The sequence below is a fragment of the Nuphar pumila genome, chromosome 5, assembly GCF_984573655.1.
Source record: "Nuphar pumila chromosome 5, dmNupPumi1.hap1.1, whole genome shotgun sequence".
In the NCBI taxonomy this organism is placed as follows: domain Eukaryota; kingdom Viridiplantae; phylum Streptophyta; class Magnoliopsida; order Nymphaeales; family Nymphaeaceae; genus Nuphar; species Nuphar pumila.
The window spans coordinates 110,379,234-110,401,566 of NC_143253.1; the positions used below are offsets into that span (position 1 = coordinate 110,379,234).

The 22,333-nt window shown below is 37.1% G+C and overlaps 1 protein-coding gene across 4 annotated transcripts in view; it reads right to left on the reverse strand.

Annotated features, from left to right (window-relative positions):
- The window catches only part of LOC149838104 (dihydrolipoyllysine-residue acetyltransferase component 1 of pyruvate dehydrogenase complex, mitochondrial-like), a 37,222-nt gene extending 17,505 nt beyond the window's left edge, over window positions 1-19,717 (reverse strand). For 2 of the 4 annotated variants that reach the window (XR_016431934.1, XM_090006367.1), the window contains exons 1-11: window positions 19,083-19,717; window positions 18,782-18,836; window positions 18,665-18,698; window positions 16,971-17,020; window positions 16,753-16,797; window positions 16,526-16,599; window positions 15,009-15,078; window positions 14,379-14,792; window positions 10,102-10,162; window positions 9,979-10,023; window positions 9,780-9,863 (exon numbers count right to left, since the gene is read on the reverse strand). Coding sequence is in view for 3 of the 4 variants with exons in the window: in XM_090006367.1 (XP_089862493.1) it covers window positions 9,780-9,863; window positions 9,979-10,023; window positions 10,102-10,162; window positions 14,379-14,792; window positions 15,009-15,078; window positions 16,526-16,599; window positions 16,753-16,797; window positions 16,971-17,020; window positions 18,665-18,698; window positions 18,782-18,836; window positions 19,083-19,189 (1,039 nt within the window). In the remaining variant the exon portion in view is untranslated. Of the gene's footprint in view, window positions 1-9,779; window positions 9,864-9,978; window positions 10,024-10,101; window positions 10,163-14,378; window positions 14,793-15,008; window positions 15,079-16,525; window positions 16,600-16,752; window positions 16,798-16,970; window positions 17,068-18,664; window positions 18,699-18,781; window positions 18,837-19,082 lie in introns of all 4 variants that reach the window. The other 2 variants (XM_090006369.1, XM_090006368.1) reach the window with 2 other exon arrangements.
- Between the last annotated feature and the right edge of the window lie 2,616 nt (window positions 19,718-22,333).

The following is a 22,333-nucleotide window of genomic DNA, read 5'->3' on the forward strand; positions in this document are numbered from 1 at the left end:
AACCGATTTCACTTTTTAAGGGGGGGGGGGGGGGGGGGCGTGAATCAGAATCGTGCTTAGGGCACGATTCTTGGTTTCAAGATTGGAAACAGAAGGGGGAGGGGGGGTTATGCAGGGCGTAACCAACCCCCGTATCTCGCAAAGAGGGGATCTTGGCCGATAAAAGGGAGTGGAGAGGGGCCCCTCTTCACTCGTTTCTCTCTTCCCCCATCTATCTCGTCTCTCCCTCTCGTTTTCGTGCGCTCCGGAAAAGAGGTGGTCGTCGGCGAACTTCGGCCACCAACAGCCACCACAGGCCACGACAAGCGCCCTCTGTCACGGCAGCAGCGTGGAGCGACACCAGCAGCTTGGCCTTCGTGTCTCCAGCCTTCGATCGTCGGGAAATCATCAAACAGGTACGGTGCTCCTCTCGATTCTAGGTGAGGGATCGAACATGGGTTCGATCCCGTGTAGTCTTTTGAGGTGAGGGTCCCTGGGGACCTTTTGCATGGTTGTTTGTTGTTTCTTTTGTTGTTTCGTGGATTAAATTTTGTTTTGGGGGTTCTCATCGACCCTAATCCGAAAAACCCTAACCTATGATTTGGAGGTTTGGGGTTTCCATTGTGAAAGGGGGGTCGGCTGAGGTAGGGGATGGCCCCAACCGTGTAGATCCCGAGCATTCCTTTTTGGGATTACCTCAGATTTGGGGATTTCCCTGCCTAACCCTACTTTGCAAAATCTCTAGCCCAAACGATTTGGGGTTCGACTGTGGTATCGGATTAGCCCCAGTCGTGGGGTTTCCGATTTCTTGAATAGATAACTCGAAGTTTGAGGGATTTCTATTTTGGAAACGATAACTCGAATCTAGGTTGTTTTTTAATTCTGTTTAGGTATACAACTTAGGGCATGAGGTTTCTTTATCATGATTATGCATTGTTCGATTATGGCATGGGGTTTCTTTTTCAATTCGTATGAGGAGTATTATGGATAAACTAATTTAAGCATGAATATAGGTGGGAAGAAATAGAAATCTGAGTTCAAAAGCTATATATATACTTACACTTATTATTCATGAGTATTAATTTCCCTATCCTGGTAAATCTGAATAGATACTTAGATACATGCCAGGGTTGTCAGTTTATATAAAACCTGATTTTCTGCATGTTACATTTATGTGCATTGCACAATATAAATTGTTAGGAGGATTACAGATAGATTCTGATTCTGTGGGATTATAGATGGCATATGTTTTCCTTAGTGTAAAAGTTGGTTGTGTGATTATTGTTTGACAGTTATTTTGTGGATTATCATCCAATCCGATTACCTAATACTTTGTTCTTTGAACTGTAAACAAATTTGATTTCTATGAGATGTGTTCTGTCATCAAACCAGGGCTTTTATTATTATAATGACTATATGTCTGTGTGCTGACTATATCAAATCTGTTCCTATGCTGGTTTATTAAATGACATCAAGTCTGATTTCGTGTGATCATGTATTGTCTTACACAGTTGTATATCATTAAAGCATGAATACTTTAAGAATAAATTCTTGGTAATCACATGAATGATCAAGGTCTGAAACTTTAGGGTGTTAAGTAGACTCTTGATTTGGGTATTTCCTGAATAGTTTGGTTTGGAGGAATCTGTATAGTGGTTAGTCTATTGCTGACTGAAAGAAAACAAATATTTGTTAGGTACCCACCTTCTGTGGGCTATTCCAGTGCTAACCAGAAAATAAAACTCCTGTGTATGTGGGCTATTTGGACGTGGAATATGTGAAGGTAAACAACTTGAATGTGTGCTGCGCATTAAGCTAAATATGGTGGTCATGACACTAAATCTATTCATGGGTAATAGCTGGAATTATTGCTTATGCTGGAGATTTCCTCTTTGTTCTGTTCTTGCAGCACATGAATATAGCTGGTTTGGTTAAACATATTATTATTTGAATCGCGAAATTTGCTTTAAAGTATCTCATGTTGGTTCGTGAGTGGGGCTTAAGCACCTATTTGTAAGATGCAGCGTGGAATCATTGAAACATAACCTGAAAATTTTTTAGTTGTGTATAATAGTGCTCATGTTACACTGTTTAGGGAGGATGGATACATAAAACTGAAATTATATATATGGAATGTATCTTGCTTGTATGTCTCTAGCTGAACATTATATTTTTATCTGGAGTCCATGTGTTATTTAAAGGCTTGTGTATTGGATTGTATGGAAACACTTGCCGTGGAGGTTTATGTTTTCACTTGACTGTTATGATTATGGTACGCATGAGAGTGAGCATGATTCAATTATTAGTAAGTCTTCTTGAACATGTACGCTTGATTTATAGGTGAAATGGTACATGTACACTTATACACTTAAAAAAACCATGGATTGGTTAATACCCATATGTGATGTAGGTAACACACATGTTGAAAATGCATATGAATGAATTATGACATGCATAGGTTTGGGTGTATGATTGCATAAGTGCACATGCGTTTGGCACTTGGGCTTAGTTTTATAAATAAAACACTACTTTTGTTTTGAGATGTGGTGCCTTGTTGGCTTAAATGGACCATTATCGGCCTGGAGAGCCGTGGGTTTGGTTTTCTTTTACTTATGTTTTTAAAGGCATCACTTGAACCGCATAAGATGGTTTGACACTTTACTACACTGTTCTAGTGGTTTATACGGGCTGGAGTCCCGAATGGGTCCCCGCAAGGGAGGATGCGGGTTTTCACTTTACTTTTGCATACTGTGTTGCAAACTTAAAGAATGGAATTAAATAAAAATATAATGAATAAGAACAGTGTAATATATTTTCTGGGATATCTCATCTGTAGTATGAGAATCTTAGATATCCGGTCTTGGGGAGACTGTGAGGATACAAAAACTCTGTGTGCGTGAATTTGTCCCTAGAACCCGATATTGAGGTTCTTTCTTCTGGCCACGGTTTTAGGGAGAGTCCGCCACTTTACCCGGGAGTGGTGTGTTAGTCACAGCTGTGAGTTTATGGTACCAAGGAAGTGACACTTGTGGGCGTGGGGTGTCTCTTGTGTCCCCGACATTAGATGTGGAGGTCTAATGTTCCAATGGATGGTGTTGTTTTCTGATATCGGTCGAGGGCTAAGTTGGAACCCAGTAATAAAATACAAATTGTGTGTTAAGCTACCCTGAGAACCTACTTGACATCGGGGTTTGTACCCGTTTGGTGTATCCGCAGGCAACTGTAATTAAAAAGAGGAACTTAAGGATGTGTGCATCTAATAGGGTATGCATATGGAAAGATGAAACTTAAATGAAAGATAACAGAAGAAATCATGCATTGCACATAATCATGCATTTTTCTGTTATGCATTAGATCATGCATGTTTGAATCATTCTTGATATCATGACATCATTTGGTGGTAGCATATGATTTACTTTGTGAAATCATGCTGAAAGGTTTGATTATTTAGTTATTGATATATGACACTGCTTTACTGTTCTTGACTGGTGAGTATATGCAATTATTGGTAGTTATGGATATTTGAATGTTGCAAATTTTATATCTGCACTCACCCAAATCATTGCATGAAACCTTATCCATGTTTTTTCTCTCACCTGGTTTCTTTAGAAGTAGATGTGCTCAGAATTTCGGTTCTGACACCCTACTTTGTTGGTTTTTCACAGGAAATGGTGAACAGTGAAGTTGGACATGCATCTGGGGATGGATGAGTTATACTTGGGCTTGTCAGCTTCAGTAGAGGACATAGTGGCTCTTTCATTTGTCTTTTAGTTCTTTTAATTTCTGCAATTATTACTTTACTTTCAGTTGAAGAAAACCTTGTCTTTGAAATTTTCTTACTCATTAATAAAAGAGTTTTAGTTGGTTGATATGGATGATAATTGCAACTTCGTTTGTGGTGGTTGGGTTATCCAATGGAAAGTGGAACTGTGAGGACCCCAGATCTCTGGGAAGGTTTCCGCAACTCTTAGAAAAAAAAAATATTCCGCATTTTTAAAGGGTCTGGATTGGGATCGTTACAGGCCATGTACTTCAGCCTACATTTTCTTTCACACTTTGGCTCACTACTGAACAAATCCATCAAAGAATATGGCTCATTTTTCCACGACTCATGTTACAAGGCATAAATGGCTTAACCTGATTAATTCTAGGTAGATGAAGTGGAGGCAAACCAATATGTGTTGGCTACATTCGAGTTGTAAGAAAACAAGGTCCTCCAAAATATATTCACCAAAACAACAAGAGTGGACACTCAAAGAGTTACACGAAAGCACCAAAAGAATACACAAGCCACAAAATGGGCTCACACAAACACACACTAAAGGGGCAAAGACAAGGAATAAAATAATATTTTATTGATCAAATCTATGCAAGAAGACATACAAATAAGAGGGGGTTTCACCCCTATTTATATACAAATGTGAGTCTCCAAAAGAGACGTTGGGAGAGATCCCAACTGCTCCAAATAGAGCCGTTGGACTCTCTCCAACGTCTCTTTAACTTAGTCAACCTAGTTGACTTCTAACGAAAAAGAAAATAAAAAAAGCTAACCTAGTTAAGTTCTAATTTAGTTACTATTTATACACACACATATATATATTGTGTATATATATATAACACTCCTCAAACTTACGGTTGGATAATCGAAAATTTGTCCAAGAGAAAGAGAAATCTAGGAGCAACGAGAGGTTTGGTGAAAAAATCCGTTAATTGATATTCTGAAGTAACATAGGGAAGATTGATAGTGTCATGTAGGTATTTCTCTCGTACACAGTGATAATCCATCTCAATGTATTTGGTTCGTTCGTGGAAGGTTCAATTGTTGGCAATGTAGATAGAACATTTATTGTCATAGCACAATCGTGATGCTCCTTTACTCTGAACGCCCATGTCAACCAGCAATCTCCTTAGCCAGACCACCATCATAGTGGTTGTAGCCATGACTCGGTATTCTGCTTCAGTTGAAGATAGAGAAACTTTATGCTGCTTCTTACTGTAATGAAACAATAGTGCACTAATACAATGCCAACAAAGGGCTACACAAGTGCACACCAAAATAGTGGTCTCTAATGGACCGATCACAAACTCATAAAAGTGATAAAAGAACATCACATAAAAATACAAAGGCATAAGGCCTAAAAGAGAACTTTATAACCTCACACAAAATGCTAAAAGCATGCTTACAAAGTTAGAGTGAACAAGAATATTTAATGTAGTTTTACATTTTGTAGTGGAAATTATATAGTTAATCTTGACTCCAATTTTGGCCAAGTGAAACTCGGTGTGGCAGCCAGACAATAATATTGTACAGCATTGTGAATATTAATTTTGACCAAATGCATAAAATGTTTATATCCCCTATAGTTACATGAAATAAAAAGGACAAGAGAGAGAGGGGGGAATCTTCTGAGAATGTCAGCAATAAAAATTAACTAAAATGGCATGATTTTCTTGTCCAATATGAGGAGCAATATAAATCATGTCTGTGTGTCTTGTTATTCCAACAAAAAAATGACCATTAAAAGGTCATGAGCAAAAAATATGAAGCACGACATGGACCCAGGAAGTATAATAAAAAAACTTTGCTAATGGAATATTTAATTCTGTGGAATTCTGTGGTGAAAATAGGAATAGGAGAAGAGAACTTTTTGTCTTAGCAGGGTCATAAGATCTCCACCAACACAATACTCTAATACCAGCCATAAATGTGTTGAAGTTTCATTACTGTTGGCAGGCCAGCAGAGCCATTAGCAAGGTGGGAACTCAATCCCACCTAACCGATTACTGTTGGCAGGCCAGCAGAGCAAGGTGGGAACTCAATCCCACCTGACCGATTAGCTGTTGGCATACCAGCATGGCCATTAGCAAGGTGGGAATAAGCTTCCCAAAAAGCCAGCCTGGTGTTAGCATGAATGAAGGGGAACACATCGGCAAGTCTGATAGAAAACCCATGCCGACCCCTTTTCACCGAGGACCCAGCAGAGAGAGTGAGAGAGCGTGAGAGAGAGGAGAAAGAAGAAATAGAGTAAGAGAAGAGAAGTGAGCGTACCTGAATGGATTCATCGCCGGAAGTAGGGAGGAGGTCGCTGGAACTCGAAACTCGCCGAAAACTCGAGAGAGAGAGAGAGAGGGGGGGACTCGGATGCGTGAAAAAATAAACCCTAAGCCCTCAGGGTTTTGTTTTTTCACGGGTTTTGTAAAATGTCGATTTTACCCTTAGTTAAAGGGCATATTCACGTGTTGATTTTTAAAGCACACGTGTAAAAAAAAAATATTTAAGGGCAAACTAGTCATAACCTTGAAAGCGTCCCCTTTTAAAGGGGTACGCGTCCCCCATTAAAGGGACACGCGTACCCCTTTAAAGGGAAGCGCGTCTCCCTTTAAAGGGGGATGTGTACCCCTTTAAAGGGGGACACGCTTCCCTTTAAAGGGTTACACGCTTCCCCACGCGTTTCGGAAGCGCGACGTTTCGCGCTTCCGAAGCGCGTATCGGGGAAGCACGCTTCCTCTTCTATAGGGGCGCTTCCGGTAACTTTGGTTGGGCCCCAAACATCCAAATACACTAACTCAAGCGGTTGTTTAGAGACAAAGCTTCTTTCTTGGAATGGCAATCTTTTCATCTTGTAAATAATACAATCTTCACATGTAAAATTTTCAAGATTACAAATTTTTTTCATATTTCGAAAGTGTTGGATTTTGGATACATCAGGATGGCCAAGTCTTTTATGTCATAAATCCAAGTCCAGTTTCTGAACATTATAACAAAAGGTATTTTTGGGTATTTCCAAAAAATCTATGTAGTCTAAACCTCCTTCCCTATGGCATTCCCCAATCAGCTTCCCTAAATGGTGATCCTGCACTTGACAACCAATAGAAAAGAAGAAACATTATAACCATGGTCAGATAATTGAGAGACAGACAAAAGATTTAGGCTTAACTTTGAAATATATCTAATTTTTGGAATAGAATAACCTTTTAAAATATTTTAGAAATTTCTTATTCCTTTTATCTCAAGAAATGTCCTATCAACAGTAAAAACATTTGACCCGCTTTAGTTACGACATTCGGATAAGATATCACCATTTGGTGTCATATGAAATAAGACACTTGAGTCAAGAAGTCAAATAGTCTTACCGGGGTCAGAGATGCCAACAGAAGAGACCATGACTCCGGTTGATGAAACTCCTTTGAGTAGAGGTTGGAAAGCTTTTATAAGTTGAGTCAAAGACATGCTTCCAATGTTTGATTCTTGTGTAGCTTTGAGCTCGCTTGACTCTTGTGCAACCGATGCTACCTTCTTCTCATAGGGCCTCTTTAATTTAGGACAATATGTCTTGACATGTCCCCGTTCACGACAATAATAACAAATAATTTTTTTCTTCTCAAACTCATTGCCTTGTTTTTCATAGTTATCATTGTTTGGTTTTTCATAATATAGTGGTTTGTAAGCATGGACATGGTTTCCTGGCCTAGACACAGCTAGGACCGAATCATCTTCTTTAGATGTCTTCTTTTTTATTCTATTTTTCTCCATACTTAGTTCTTCAATAGAGAAAACTTTTCCTCTATGAAAAAGAGCTAATTTGGTAGACTCAAACTCTGGTCTTAGACTATTAATGAATTGATGGAAATGCTCTGCATCAATTTGTCTTTGACGGAGTTCTATGTCTTCGGGACAATGTCATTGTGGCTCAAGAAAAGCCAACTCATTTCAAAGGTGAGACAACTCACTAAAGTATTCTCTAATACTTTTTCCTCCTTGAGTCATAGTGCGTACTTTGTCTTGTAAGTTGCAAATGTGGGCAATATCTTTAAGAGAATATATTCACTTGAGATAATCTCATGCTTTATTTGCATGTTCAAACTTAGCTAGACTCGAGCACTTCTTAATATCAACACTATTAATGAGCCAAGACATAATCTTAGCATATCTCATTCTCCATTCTTTTCATTTTTTCTCGTACATGGTTATAGCCTTGGTCTTTTCCGCCTCCTTAAGAGGTACCGCTTTTTTTCCTTCTATTTTAGTAAAGATTAGTTTGGGTTCTAAATCTGACCCATCCACTAATCCCCACAACCCTTTCCCCCATATGAAATGCTTCATGATTGAAGCCCATGTTACAAAGTTTGTGTCATTAAGTTTGATTGGTATTAGGGTGACATTATCAGAGGAGGAAGAAAAAAAGGAGATAATCAAAAGTATCACGAGCACTCCACCACCATGAGAGCACCTCCAATGAGAAACAAGAACACATGAACACAAGAGCACTCCACCACCAAGAGAGCACAACAATCTCACAAGCACTTGAATAAATTCTGCAAAATAAACTTTATCTCCTCAAAATCTTGAGTGGCACACTTCCCAAAGCACTGAAAAATCAGCTTGATCTCCAAGCTCTGATACCATGTAAGGAAACAAAGTTCTCCAAAATATATTCACCAAAACAACAAGAGTGGACACTCAAAGAGTTCCACCAAAGTACCAAAAGAATACACAAGCCACAAAATGGGCTCACACAATAACACCCACTAAAGGGGCAAAGCACAAAGAATAAAATTATATTTTATTGAGCAAATCTATGCAAGAAGGCATACAAATAAGAGGGGGTTTCACCCCTATTTATATACAAATGTGAGTCTCCAAAAGAGTCGTTGGGACTTAGTCAACCTAGTTGACTTCTAACTAAAAAAGAAAATAAAAAAGCTAACCTAGTTAAGTTCTAACTTAGTTACTATTTACACACACACACACACACACACACACACACACACACACATATATATATATATATATATATATATATATATATATATATATATATATAACACGAGTATGGTATTATCTGTCAGTGAAACAACAAGAGAGCAAGTGAATGTAGTTGAGACGCATATGTTTTGATGGGCATCGAGAATGACAATTGAGAAACAGGATAAAGAGTGAGCACATTAGAGAAAGCTTAGGTATAAACAAAGGAGAAATCTAAGGAGTGTTTTTTAAGATGGTATGAACATGTTATGAAGAGATATGAAACAAAATCAGTATGAAAAGATGATAGCGTACACTTTCAAAGAACTACGAAAAGGTCTAGTCAAATAAAGACTGATGGAAATAGGAACTGGATATATGAAAAATTAAAGCATCAAATATTTGAGCTATAAAAAGGAAGGAATGGAGAAAAATAACTGAAAGGCATAACCCATGTAGATGGGACAAGATGTGATGATGATGAAATGATGAATGACCTAGCTTATCAAAAGGAGTTGCATCTGAAACCACATAGGCAGCTACCATACAATGGGCATATCCCATGGACAAAATATTTAATCCTATAAAAAATTAAGTGAGCAATTTTGCTGATGGGCTGATTCTGTTGAAATTTGTTTTGCATGATGTTTCTTGTTTTTTTACATCCCCATGTGTCAATCCATTTGTCAATGTTTTGGATGTGCATTTGTGTTACTAATGATATCAGCTAGGACTTTCTGTATATCATCTGCATCCTCAACAGTGATGGCAATAGGTTGTCCCGGTACTCGAGCTTCCTTTTTCTTTTGTATTGTATATTGATCTCAAGTGACAGCTCGTCACTGTGGTTTTCTTTCACTATTAGTAAACTTGTCTTATTTTAAGCATATGCCATTGGGACTTCAGAAGAAGAAGCTCAACTAGAAAAATATTGACCAAGGAAACTTAAGCAATTATTGTCAGTTGTTCACATCACCTAGCGAGGCCCTTCCAACCCAATAGAATAATCAGGAACAAAACATATTTTGCATAAGAAATTAGCTTTAAGAATTACCATTTGCTTCAGGGACAGATCTCAGGGTTAGGGCAACAGCTTTGACCATGATATCATTCACAGAAACTTTTATACCATGCTGCTCTGAATTCAAAGCCAACAAAAGATGCTGAGTTTCCAACTATGGGAAAAATCGGCATCTACTCCTTATCCATGTTATTGAAGAAAAAATTAGTCGACCTCAACTTGAGACCAATACCTTTAAGTTGCTGCCTGAAAGCAAGTAGTGGATCCAGAACAGCATCTGACAGTGGTCACTAAAAATCTTTAAAATCGCAGGAAAGTATTGATGTCAACAAATACTTGAGAGAAGTTATAATACCTGAAGATAAGTATATATGTGGCATATTCTTCTTAGAGTCCAACAGTCGTTTTGCAATAATCTGCAGAACCATTTTGTGAGAACCCAATGTACTTCATTTCATGACTAACATACTTCATTTAATGATATTAAATTGACTGATGACCAAAACATTACATGCAGGCAAGATGGGATTTAGTTTCCATGTACAGAAAAATAACATGCATAATGCACCAAAAGATAAGTTACTAACAGAAGCTTGAATATCTCAAATCAAAAGAACACTTCATTAGGCTGTTAATTATAAGTTAAATAACAAAACAAATAATAATTCCACCAATACGTTGCAAATAAAATTTCAATCAGTAGGTTAACATCCCCCCTTACCTAGAAGTCACATAAGCCACAACAAAAATCACATGATAAAAATGCTTGGTGAAAATAACACATTTATGATAGATAAAAGATAATAATCATAACTCAATCTCCATCCCCTTGATTGTTGTGAATCTATACATTGTTGGGCTAGAAAATAAAGGATTTTTATATGCTATGCAGAAGAGGAGAGAAGGTAGTTGGGAAGAGGAGAATCCTTGTTACAGCAGTAAGAGACCTCAGAAAACTGATGCCCTGGCGTCCCATAATCCTTTTACAACTGATAATTGTCCTCGTTATGACAAATTACATCAATGCGCTTTTAGGCATCATATTAATACACATGATGTCATACAATATTTTACAATGAATAAAACAATGCAAGATGACAAATATAATGCAAATATGTTACAGCAACAGACAGTCATACCTTAGCCAATGCACAATGCCTGAAATACCCCTTTCATGTCAAATGACCAAAATGCCCTTGATGTGCATCTCATCTCTAATAGCCCCCATCAAATCAAGCATGGTCTAAGACCATCAAGAGTTTGTCCTTCAATGCACAATGTCATGCATAAGTGAGAGGCTTTAACATAATATTGATTACTTGGAAATTGTGTGCTCACAAATTTTATTTACAATTCTTGATCCTTGATCTTCTCACATAGGGAGTGTTTATCTATTTCAATATGCTTTGTTTATTGTGCTATACTGAATCTTAAGGATATGGATATCACACTTCAATTATCACAATACAGTATAGGTTTCTAAATACTCTGATTTAGTAAAGTGAGGTGACTTCTAATCGGTGTCATCTCTATAGTCACGAAGGCCACAGCCCAATATGCAGCCGTTGTACTGGATCTCGCAACAGTTGTTTGTTTCTTACTATAAGATACCAAATTTGTTCCCAAGAAAACATAGTATCCAGATACTGAATATATTGTCTTGGAGTTGTGTTTGCTCAGTCCACATCAGAATATGTGACAAGCCACTTATGAAGAAATAATGCCAAATGATGACACCTTTTGTACGTGAGTTCTTCTTTAGATGCATCCTTTATGTACCTCAAAATCCTCGACTCTGTTCTAGGCACATGCATGAATTATGGTATCTGGCTAACTGCATAAACTATGTATGGCTGAGTAAATTTTAGATATTGTAACCCTCTAGCTATACTCCTATACTCCTATACTCTTCTGGCTTGGACAGTAATTCTCCATCATCATCTCTTAGCTGTGTATCTAAAGCCATGGGAGTATTCATAGGTTTGCAGTCATACCTGCACCTCATCAAGTGAAGAGCATATTTATGTTGTGTCAAGAATAAGATCAATCAGTCACTTCTGACAACTTCAATTCCAAGAAAATTGTGCAATAGCTCTAACTGAGGCAAGGAATCATCAAGAATGAGAGGCTGCTGCTGCACTGTAATAGGCTGAACACTAATTGGCCGATCACTCTCACTTGGTGAGCAACCAAAATCTGAAACCGTCAATCTAAAATCTTCTTTACTTTCTGCATACTCAATTTGTAGATCAATTCATTGAAAGCCACAGCTCCTGAAATGAGAACATAGCGAAGTGCCTCTAGCATCTATAGCCTGTATGGTTGTCATCATAGCCAAGAAAAATACAAATTTCAGCCTTTGGTGATAACTCATCTTTCAAAGATTTATCTATGGAACATAGCAGACATCCGAATGCACACAGATATGAAGAGCCAATTTGCTTTTCAATAAGTGTGGCATAGGGAGTGTCTCCACGGCACCACCAAAGCACCTTTCAAGGCAGTTGATTGTCATATACACAATTATAAGTATGGTCGCATTTCATAAAATTGTAATCCACAAGGTAGTCTCAATTATGTGCCTATGATTTCTCAAAGCTATCCCACTTTGTGCTAGAGTATGTCAACATGAGATTTGATGATTAATTCCATTTACAAGAAGAAATTTGAAAAAGTCATGAATCCATACTCATCACCACCAACAGTTTGGAGGTTCACAATTGCACGAGAAGAATGGGTTTCGACAAGGCTTCCAAATGACAAAAGATAGTAAATACATGAAAGTAGTCCCTAACCCTAACAACTAATAGCTCGATGCTGCCTCAACTTAGTTACTTGTGAAAGATTGGGTGGAGGAAGAACCCAGCAGGAGAAAACTGTGCAGGGGACTTGATTTGTGTCTTTACAGGTAGTCACCACTAACCATAGTCACAAATATCGGTATCGGCTATATCTTGGTGAGGCTATTTCTCGCGATATTATAGGTTTGGTAATAAATCTCTGAAGATTTTTGGGGCTTAAAAAAATAAAAAATAAATATAAAAATAACAAAAATAAGTAACAAAATATATGTTTAGATAATAAAACATATATATAATAAAAGAAATAAGTAAAAAATGAAAAATAAAGAAGAAAAAAACATTTACAATATAGAAAATAAATAAAAATAGTAACAATAATTGATAATATCGTGATATTTTACCTATAATATTGTTTGCTGAAAATACAGCAATAATATTACGATATTTTGAAAATATCGGCAAAATCTGTGACTATGCCACTAACTAACAAAAAAACTACACCTCTTTGCATATTTATTTTTCAGGAAGTAAATCCACATGTATGCACTATAACCAACTATAAATGAGATGTAATATTTAGAATTTGAAATTGTAGGTTTCCGAGTTAGCCCCCACACATCAGAATGTACAAGTTCAAAAAGGAAAAATGCAGTTTTATTATGAACTGGAAAAGGTAAAACATGACTTCATATTCTATAATTTTTTATTATTAATTTTATGTATGTTAATACCACCACATATGGAATACATCATACATGTAATTGTTGCAAATGTATGTAGTATGTTATTAATCCTAGTCAAGGTTGAATGAATACTTGTGTGCCTCCCATAGACCAGGTAATTAAGGGCCAACAGCTATTCACAGTGACAAGCTACTTAGGTTTCATGTCTATGGGGACACAGATTGGACACACCAACATGACCCAGACATGCATAGACATTATTTTAATATTTTTTAGTTTTAAAATAATTTATAGTTATATTTAATAAAAAGGTAGTTACATATTAAAATATCAAAAAATATTTTTTATTGATTTCGAAATTTAAAAGAAAATTCCCTATTCGTCAAAGGGTTCAGGAACTCCTGTCATGCATTGGATCGTACAGTATCTTTGTGACATAGGATAAGGGAGGTTGTCTCATCACTTTTCCATCTTATTTAGCATAAGAAAATTATTACCATCTCTTCCACCATATGGAGCATCACAAAAATCATGGCTATTCTATGATAATGAAAAGGATAGGCGTGTTCTCTGAAATTGTTCACAAGCAAAGAATTACTAAGATTTCATTACAAACAGGATCTTGTGAATCAACGGAACCAACAGCCATTTTTGACGTGCCTACAAAGTGGTTCCTGAAAATTAATCTTCCTGTATTGCAACTAGTACATGAGGGAGAGGCAGAGAGATTAAAATATAATTTATCCATTATTGATAATTTCCTTTGCAAATGGCAAATAAGGAATAGCTGATCAGACAAACTTATTACTTTAACTTGCTTTTTGTACTCCTCATCGATAAAAAAAAAAGGGGTTGCCTTTTGTATTTGGATACCAAACAAACGTAATCAACCCTTGCAACATCCAAAAACCACCCAAAGCAACTACAGTAACAAGTACAGAAAATTAAATAAGTATATAAAATGAAGTTTTAACTTACAGTTGTTAATATCCCTTATTAGCATGTGATATGCAGGGCTTAGGGCTTATAAATGAACTTCACAGAATAAAATGCACGTTTGGGAAATATTACAATCACAATAATTTTTGAACTTCCATATTAAATAAACCAAAACCATGAAGCACATTGCATAATCCACTAGAACCTACCTTGCGTATTTGAGTGTTTGGCAAATCGTCATGAGCACTATCCAGATGTAAAGGACCCTTTGATTGGGGTGATAGCCCAACTGGCAATTGCAAAGTTGGACTTGACGAAGATATCTCATGCTGAGACAATGTTGGAGCCCTTGAGGAAACATTTACAAATTTTATAGCTGCCAAGACATCACCTTTCAAAAGAGTATGGCGAGGACCTGATGCTTTCAAGGACGATGCATCTAAGCCATATCTTGCAATAAGCAATTTTGCCGATGGGCTGATTCTGGTGAAATTAGTCATGTGTCCTGTTTCTTTGTTTTTTACATCCCCATGTGTCAAGCCATCTGTCAATGTTTTTGAAGGTGGATCTGGATTACTGATGACATCAGTTGGGACCTTTTGTATATCATCTGCATCCTCGACCTTTGAACACAGAAAGATGCCATGATAAGGAGATGGTTTTTCGGTTCAGAACACAAGTATCTGAGTGTGGATCGAGACAAACTGAAATGGAAAAACTATTGGCAGGAAGTCCAAACAACGTTATGATCACTCCAGAGAATAATAATTACTTTAATTAGCAAGAGAAATATAAGGAAAGAAATTTGTTCAGAAAAAAAACAAGGTGCAATCACTCACAGTGATGGCAATAGGCTGTCCCACATTCACATCCTTGGAACCTTCAGGTACCAATATCTTAGCCAAATACCTGAGAGAGAGAGAGAGAGTCTACAATATATTAACAATTCAAAGTAGCAGTCGCTAGAAATTATCTTCAAGAGCTTTAGTTTTATCCTCGCAGATGCATACAAGAAGATACTTTGAATTGTGCAACAAGAGCATGAAGCAGTGACGGCCCTTGAGGTTCAACAAGATTAGTGTTTAGATCTCTCTCTCTCTCTCTCTCTCTCTCTCTCTCTCTCTCTCTCTCTCTCTCTATATATATATATATATATATATATATATATATATATATATATATATATATATATATATATATATATATATATATATATATATATATATATATATATATATATATATATATATGGGTTAATCTAACATTAAACTAGTTGTGTTTAACATTAGATAGATTCAACCACATTAAAATGACTAAAATACCCTTAAAAGAATGGTACTTTTAGAAATGCATGGCTACTTTTTGGCATGTCTTTTGAACTTGGAGGAAAATGAAAAGTCAAACACCTTTTCCAAAAAAGTAACTTTATTAATTCATCAAATTTACCTTTTTGACCTTAAAAAGTAAGCACATTTTTAAAAAATGGCACTTTTAAAGGGTATTTTAGTCATTTTAATATAGTTGAATTCATCTAATGTTAAACACAACTAGTTTAATGTTACTGTTAAAGGGTATTTTAGTCATTTTAATATGTGTGTGTGTGTGTGTTTGTGTAAGTATATACGCACATGCATATGTATGTATATATACACGTGTGTGTATGTATCATCCTGTCTAAAATAAACCAGTTTTTTTCTCACATTTTCTTGTGAATCAATCCCCGCAGACATGGTCTACATGGTTTGTTTAGTCAAAAACATGTTTTGGATCTGATTGCACCTCGTAATCAGGATTTTAAGAGCTTAAAATTTTGACAGTCCACAATGTACCAAAATTTTAGGATTGAAAAGGAATAATATTTTTTGTCAAATAACAACCCTCTATGCAATTCCAAATAGATAAATCATGCCAAACACATATGGGTCAGATTGATCAAATAAAGCTTTCAATCATGACTGCATACTGAAGAGTATACAGCACAATCAAGTGGACCAAATACAATCCCTGTATACAGATACATAATAAATACATATATGTGTGTGTATGTATGCATGTATATTCAACTATATCAACAATAATTGTCATTTAATCTGGTTTTAGGTAAACCAAGCAGCATTTACATGAAATAACATGGTAAGGAAACCAAAACTGCATCGTTACATATTCAAAGTCTCATAATGCAGTAGCAGACAAGCTTCACATCCCTTTCCCTTGGGGTTCATATGTGCATGTTTATGTGGAGAGAGAGAGAGAGATGCACAAGGTAGTATGTATTGGGGAAGTTCCTAATTTAATTGCAAAAAGAATAATTGACCTGTCTAGGATGAGCTCTTAAGGAAAAGCTAATGCAGATTACCCTTCTTCAAGACTTTCAAATTCAAGGGTTGCTTTATCAGTCTCTATCTCACATATCACATCTCCAATTCCTATCTGTTAAATTAATAAATGTCAAAATAAGCAACCATAGGGAGAAACAACGCATCATGTTCCCACAGAAACATCAAGTTAAATGACTAACAACAAAAAACCAAGATTTCCTGACGTGCAGTAAATTCTTTAAAGTTAAAAACAAGAAAAAAAGACCTTGTCTCCTTCTTTCTTCCTCCATCTCACGATGTTGCCTTGGTTCTGTAGTAAACCATAATTAAGAACTTGAGCCCAAATATTATGAAAATATTTCAGTTAGAAATGAAAAAGACGTACAAGAAACAGAGAACCCCTTTTTTCAACTAGGTGGGCTTCCTACTCAAGTATGAACATTCTCATGAAAGCATTACTTTTTAAGTATTATATTTCCTTACCATTGTTGGGGATAAAGCTGGCATCTGAAGGACATTGTGCACATGCTCTTCTGCATTATCAGCAAAGAAGAATGATGATTGCTAGACAACAGCATTCCTTAACAATTACAATAAAAATAAAAAGATTTTTTTAATGAGAAAACATTCAACATCCAATTACCATATGTGCATCAACCAAAAAGTAGACTGGTAACTTGAAGGATCTCTATTTTCATAGATTGGATGTCTCATCTTTTGAAAGGTCAAAATTGGAAAATAACAAGTTATGCTACATGGCTGCTTAAAAATGCAATAAATACCCACATCAATTTGGTGCTTGACGCTTTTGGCACCTCCCCATACATACATACATACATATGTGTGTGTTCGTTGGTTTGACCGACAAACGGAGTGGGAAAATTCTTGGTTTTTCTACAACAAGCATTCGCAAAGTGAAGTGTTAGGGTGTTATTGAAATGCTCCTATAGAACCTAGTCCTAACAATGGAAGGCTGACATAATACTGCTCACTTGCAGTAAGCCTAACAACAAACAAGCTTGAGGTTTGGATGATAATCGAGCTAAGGCTAAGGGCAATCAACCTTACAGACCTTAGCTCAAAGCCAGATTGTGCAAGAGCGAGGGTGGAGCATGGTTCAAGTTTAAAGTCATAAAAGTCCCAATGGCAGGTTGTTTATGAGTTTGTGCCAGTGCTATGCAAATCCTGAAAGAAGTATGGGCACAAGTATGGGCACAAGGTGGAAGCATGTAGGTTTAGACCCAATCCAGTTCCTAAGCATAATGGCCCCTGGATAAGAGTAAAGATAAAGAAGTTGTATAGAACAAGGAAATGGCGCTGAATACCAGTCCGCTTGGTAACCGACTTAATCTGGATCTGCTTTCATGGGAAACTGTCCATACCTCATTTTTCGCTATTGCATTCATACCTGGGATGTGTGTGTGTGTGTGTGCCTCTTGCCTCTTGCAATGTGAGAATTCCCACTTCCAGAGATTTTAGATGGTTTCTTTATTTGAACTAATAATTTTCAATTTTTGGTTTCTTTGTCTTCTTAATTTTAGATATTGTTTTCTATTTCAAATGGATCTGAAGTATTGAATGCAGTCCGACATGGGTAGAGCTAGCACAAAAGCATGTGTTTTACAAAAGAGCACGCGACTGAACATTTTAAGACTAAATTTCTCTATATGTTGAAAGTTTTGAGAGACAATGTTGACAACATAAGCGACATGGCTTGCTGAAACCAAATGTCATCACCATTGGCAACAAACATATGCTTACAAACTCACACCATATCTGGAACTCCTACGAGGACCTGGACCTTCCTTCAGGTTGATTACATGCACTTCTAAAGGTTGCTAAGTATCAGTTTGCCTTTTTGACATTTTTAGCACAAATTTCCTGTTCCATTACTTTAAATTGAGCTGCAGATCCTACTCTGGGGACGGAAATACCCACATTAACATCTGAGCAGATTCCAGGATTGGAATAGAATCTGCAGATAAGAAGATTTTCCCATCCTTAACGAAAGCTACCATATGGTGCACACGTTGGTTGCTGCGACCATGCATTTTTTGATCCACGAAGTGTGCGATGCATTTTTGGAAAATAGACAATGATGTCCAACATACTTTTACAAAGAAGATAGTGGCTAGTTTGGTCAGTACATGGAGATGGGAGGAAAGGAGAACACATACCAGCGGACGAAAAGTACCGAATTGGAGTTTGTAACTGTAGAGAAATAGCCCAAAAATAAGACGAACATCTCGCATAGAATGAAAGGAACATGAAAAGCAGAATTAATCAACAAGCACCTCAACCAAATTCAACCGACTGCCACCACACCCTGTGGGACGGTACGTTGTGGTCCTGAAATCAAACACAGCTTGAGCATTAGAAGAAGATACAGCACGATTCTAGGTGCCAATTTTAGCTTGCATTCTTTTACTACACAATTCTGGCACCAGTTTTGGGCATCGTTGAAATTGACTCGCATAACGTAAATTGGTCATACAACAAGCGATTCAAACAGGAAGATAACATAGGATAGGAAAGTGGGTAATGATTATTATGATGATGGGTTATGCAGAGTGCGTGGGAAGGAGGAGTTGGTACCAAATGATCCCGGAGGGGGCTGATGCAGAGCTATGGAAGCGGGCAGCGACGATGGCGCGAAGAGAGGAGCTAATCGAACGGACCAGACGTAGGCGAGCTGCAGCCATCGTCTATCAATCAAACTCTTTGCTCCCCCTTCTTCCTCAAGGCCTTCAGGCGAAGCAAATCATTACTGTTCTTGTTACAATATCAAGCAGGGGTGGTCCTTCGTTGATCTTCTTCCCCGCTTACAATTTTCTAATCTGAAGCAAAGTTATGGGATGTTGTTCGCCTCTTCTTCCCCGCTCACAATTTTCTAATCTGATATGGGATGTTGTTCTCCTGGTAATGTGCAGGAGTATTAGGTGGGAAGGCGTAGACAGCAGCAGGAGAGAGAGAGTGGTCTTTGACCTTCCTTCGCTTGCAATGTTCGGGCGGCTTTGACTTGTCTGCGAAATTGTGCTCAACAAAACGGGTCGGAAATGAGACCGGTGGGGGTTGGTTGGCCCTCATTCAGAATCTCAGATTGACGAAAGTGACTTGTGATTTGCGAGACAGCGGCACAAAAATGACAGAAACGTATCAGGAAGCGAAATGGGGTACGAAAAGCAATGCGTGAGTGTTAAAAAGTTCCATGAAGCGCGAAGCGTGAAGCGCGAAGCCTAGCGAGATTCATTTAGAAAGCGATTATGAAAGCCGGTAAAAAGAAAAAAAAAGAAATGTGAACGAAGAGAAAGGAAAGCAAAAAAAACACAAAAGAGAAGCAAAGGGAAAAACGAGGAGGAAGCCAAGGATGGGGGCAAATAAAAAATAAATGAGAAGAAAGCAAGTGGGAAGCACACTGCTTTCTACAAATGGGAAGCCCCCCCCCCGGCACTTTCTTCTCTTTTGAAGGAATTTTGGCACTTCTCACTTGGGAAGCATGCTTTCTTCCTTGGAGAGGCGCTTTCAGCAATTATGCTTTGTTGCATCTACTTTTCACATGCAGAATACACATTCTCGATTCATATATAGACTCTCTCTCTCTCTCTCTCTCTCTCTCTCTCTCTCTCTCTCTATATATATATATATATATATATATATATATGTATGTGTGTGTTATAGATGTGTTCAGTGTATCATTTAAATTTAGTAAGCCAACTTTGAACAGATCAAAATATTTAACAGTAAAAATTCAAGCTAAAATTGCATACTTTTAGACTCGATGTTTGATGGCTAGATTTGAGCCAGATACCAATGAAGCAAAAGCTACTTAAAACTGATATGTTATACTGCTCTAAAGGAGTTTTTTAACATACCACAATGACACACTAATCTAATATCATAGGTGCCGAGACATGAGCTTTGCAATCTAAATATATTACATTCCAGCCAATTAAGAACCTTAACTCAATATGATCTCTAAGCATGGATTCAACCATAAGATTAATGTGGTTATTGCTGCATAAACTTGAAAAAACATCTCAGTGTGCATGAGCATTCGTGCATAAGATCAAGTGGTTATGGATGATGAGTCCACATCATCAAGTGAGGCTTTCACCTTGTGCAAAGTTTCATCTATGAGGTTGATCGGTGATTGTTGTCTTTCATACAGCATATGCTCCCAAATTGACGATTGAGAAGTGCAAGAGGTGCGGTGCAAACAGGCAGAATTCATGCCAGATCTAAATCCAAATTACTAATAGTAGATCCAATTTTGAATCCTGATCTGAATCAGATCCAATGACATGAGGTTGAATTCAGACCTGAAGTATATGTGGTAATAATGGATCCAGGCAAAAAAACAAACTATTTACATGTAAATAATGCAAATGGTTTGGATTTATCCAAATCTGAATTAGACCCAACTTACAATACTGATCCAAATAAGAGAAAACTGACTTAACAAATCCAAAATCCAAAATCCAATCCAAATGTACACTTGGATCTTATTTCGAAAATAGGATGTTGGGCTATGATTGAATGTCCGATCTATTTGCACCAGGGCGAATGGGAATGAATGTGTCAAGTTGCGAGCTAAAACCAAACATTGGTACATGCAACATTTGGGTTTATAGATGCATTAAAACTTTTACAAATAAAAAAGTAAACAAAAAAATGCAAAGAAATAGAGCATTTATAAGTAAACAAAACCCTTGAACTAGAACCTTTCTGTATCTCCCTGGTGGGTTTTGATCGTTGAAAAGATGTATGAATTACTTAGCTTGAAGACGACTTGCCTTTACAAACTTCACCAACTTCTTGGCAAAACATGATGTTATATTGCACTTTCTGATCAATAAATCTTCTAAAACTGACGCTGAGTTTGGGAGGAATTTAGGGCTTATGAACTCTAAAGAGCAAGATCGGAAATAATTTTTTTTACTTGGAAATGGAGGAAAAGGATGAAGTTTGAATGCATTCTCATTAAAAGCTAATGAATATATAAGGGCTACACTTTATAAATTGTAAGATATAACAGGTCCTAAATACCAAATTTATAGTTAAAAAAAAGAAACAACGGGTAAGGCTCACAAAAACCATGTAAACTCTCTTAATTCTCTTAGAAACATGAAATATTATCATTTTTGAAGGAAAATGAATATCTTGAAGTCATTTTCATCATTTTTAACTAACTCCAATGGTAGTACTTATTGTAAAGCTCAAGTTCATTTTAAGTTCTGACTAAAATATGCTTTTGTAAGGTGTAGATTAACTACCAACGGTCTCCACTTGTTTGGCAGGAGCAGTTAGTACACGTCACCTTGTGTTGGGACGTTGCAAGTTCCAATCCCAATGGTATGGTTGTAGAACTGGTAGGGGTCTGCCTAACCCCAGCTTGCTTTGTCGAAACAAAGGTGTAGACGAGCTTCGTGCACTCAAGCAACTTGCCTAACAAGTTAGCAAACTTTGGTTCTAATGTATTGTAATTATTGGAACCTACTATTCAACTATCCAATCACATAGGAAAAGTTTATATTTAAGCAAGTGATATTCACTTTGCATGTGCTCTCCAAGGGCGTTTGATTGCATAGACAAATTGGGGTCAGATATTGTTGTCTGCGTACCGTTGGCTGGGCACAGAGCTCTCTTGGACAAAGCAGTCAAAATAGTCCAAACCATTGTGTTGTCCAGCGTCGACATGATTGTCTACAATCCCATGTTTGATTCGTTCAGTGCAAATAATTTGTACACAAATATAAAGTGAAAAATGATATGTGTCGTAAAAATGATGTGTTTCCTTAAAAACCCATAATTTTGTCAAAATCCACCTAATGACCAAAATCACAAAT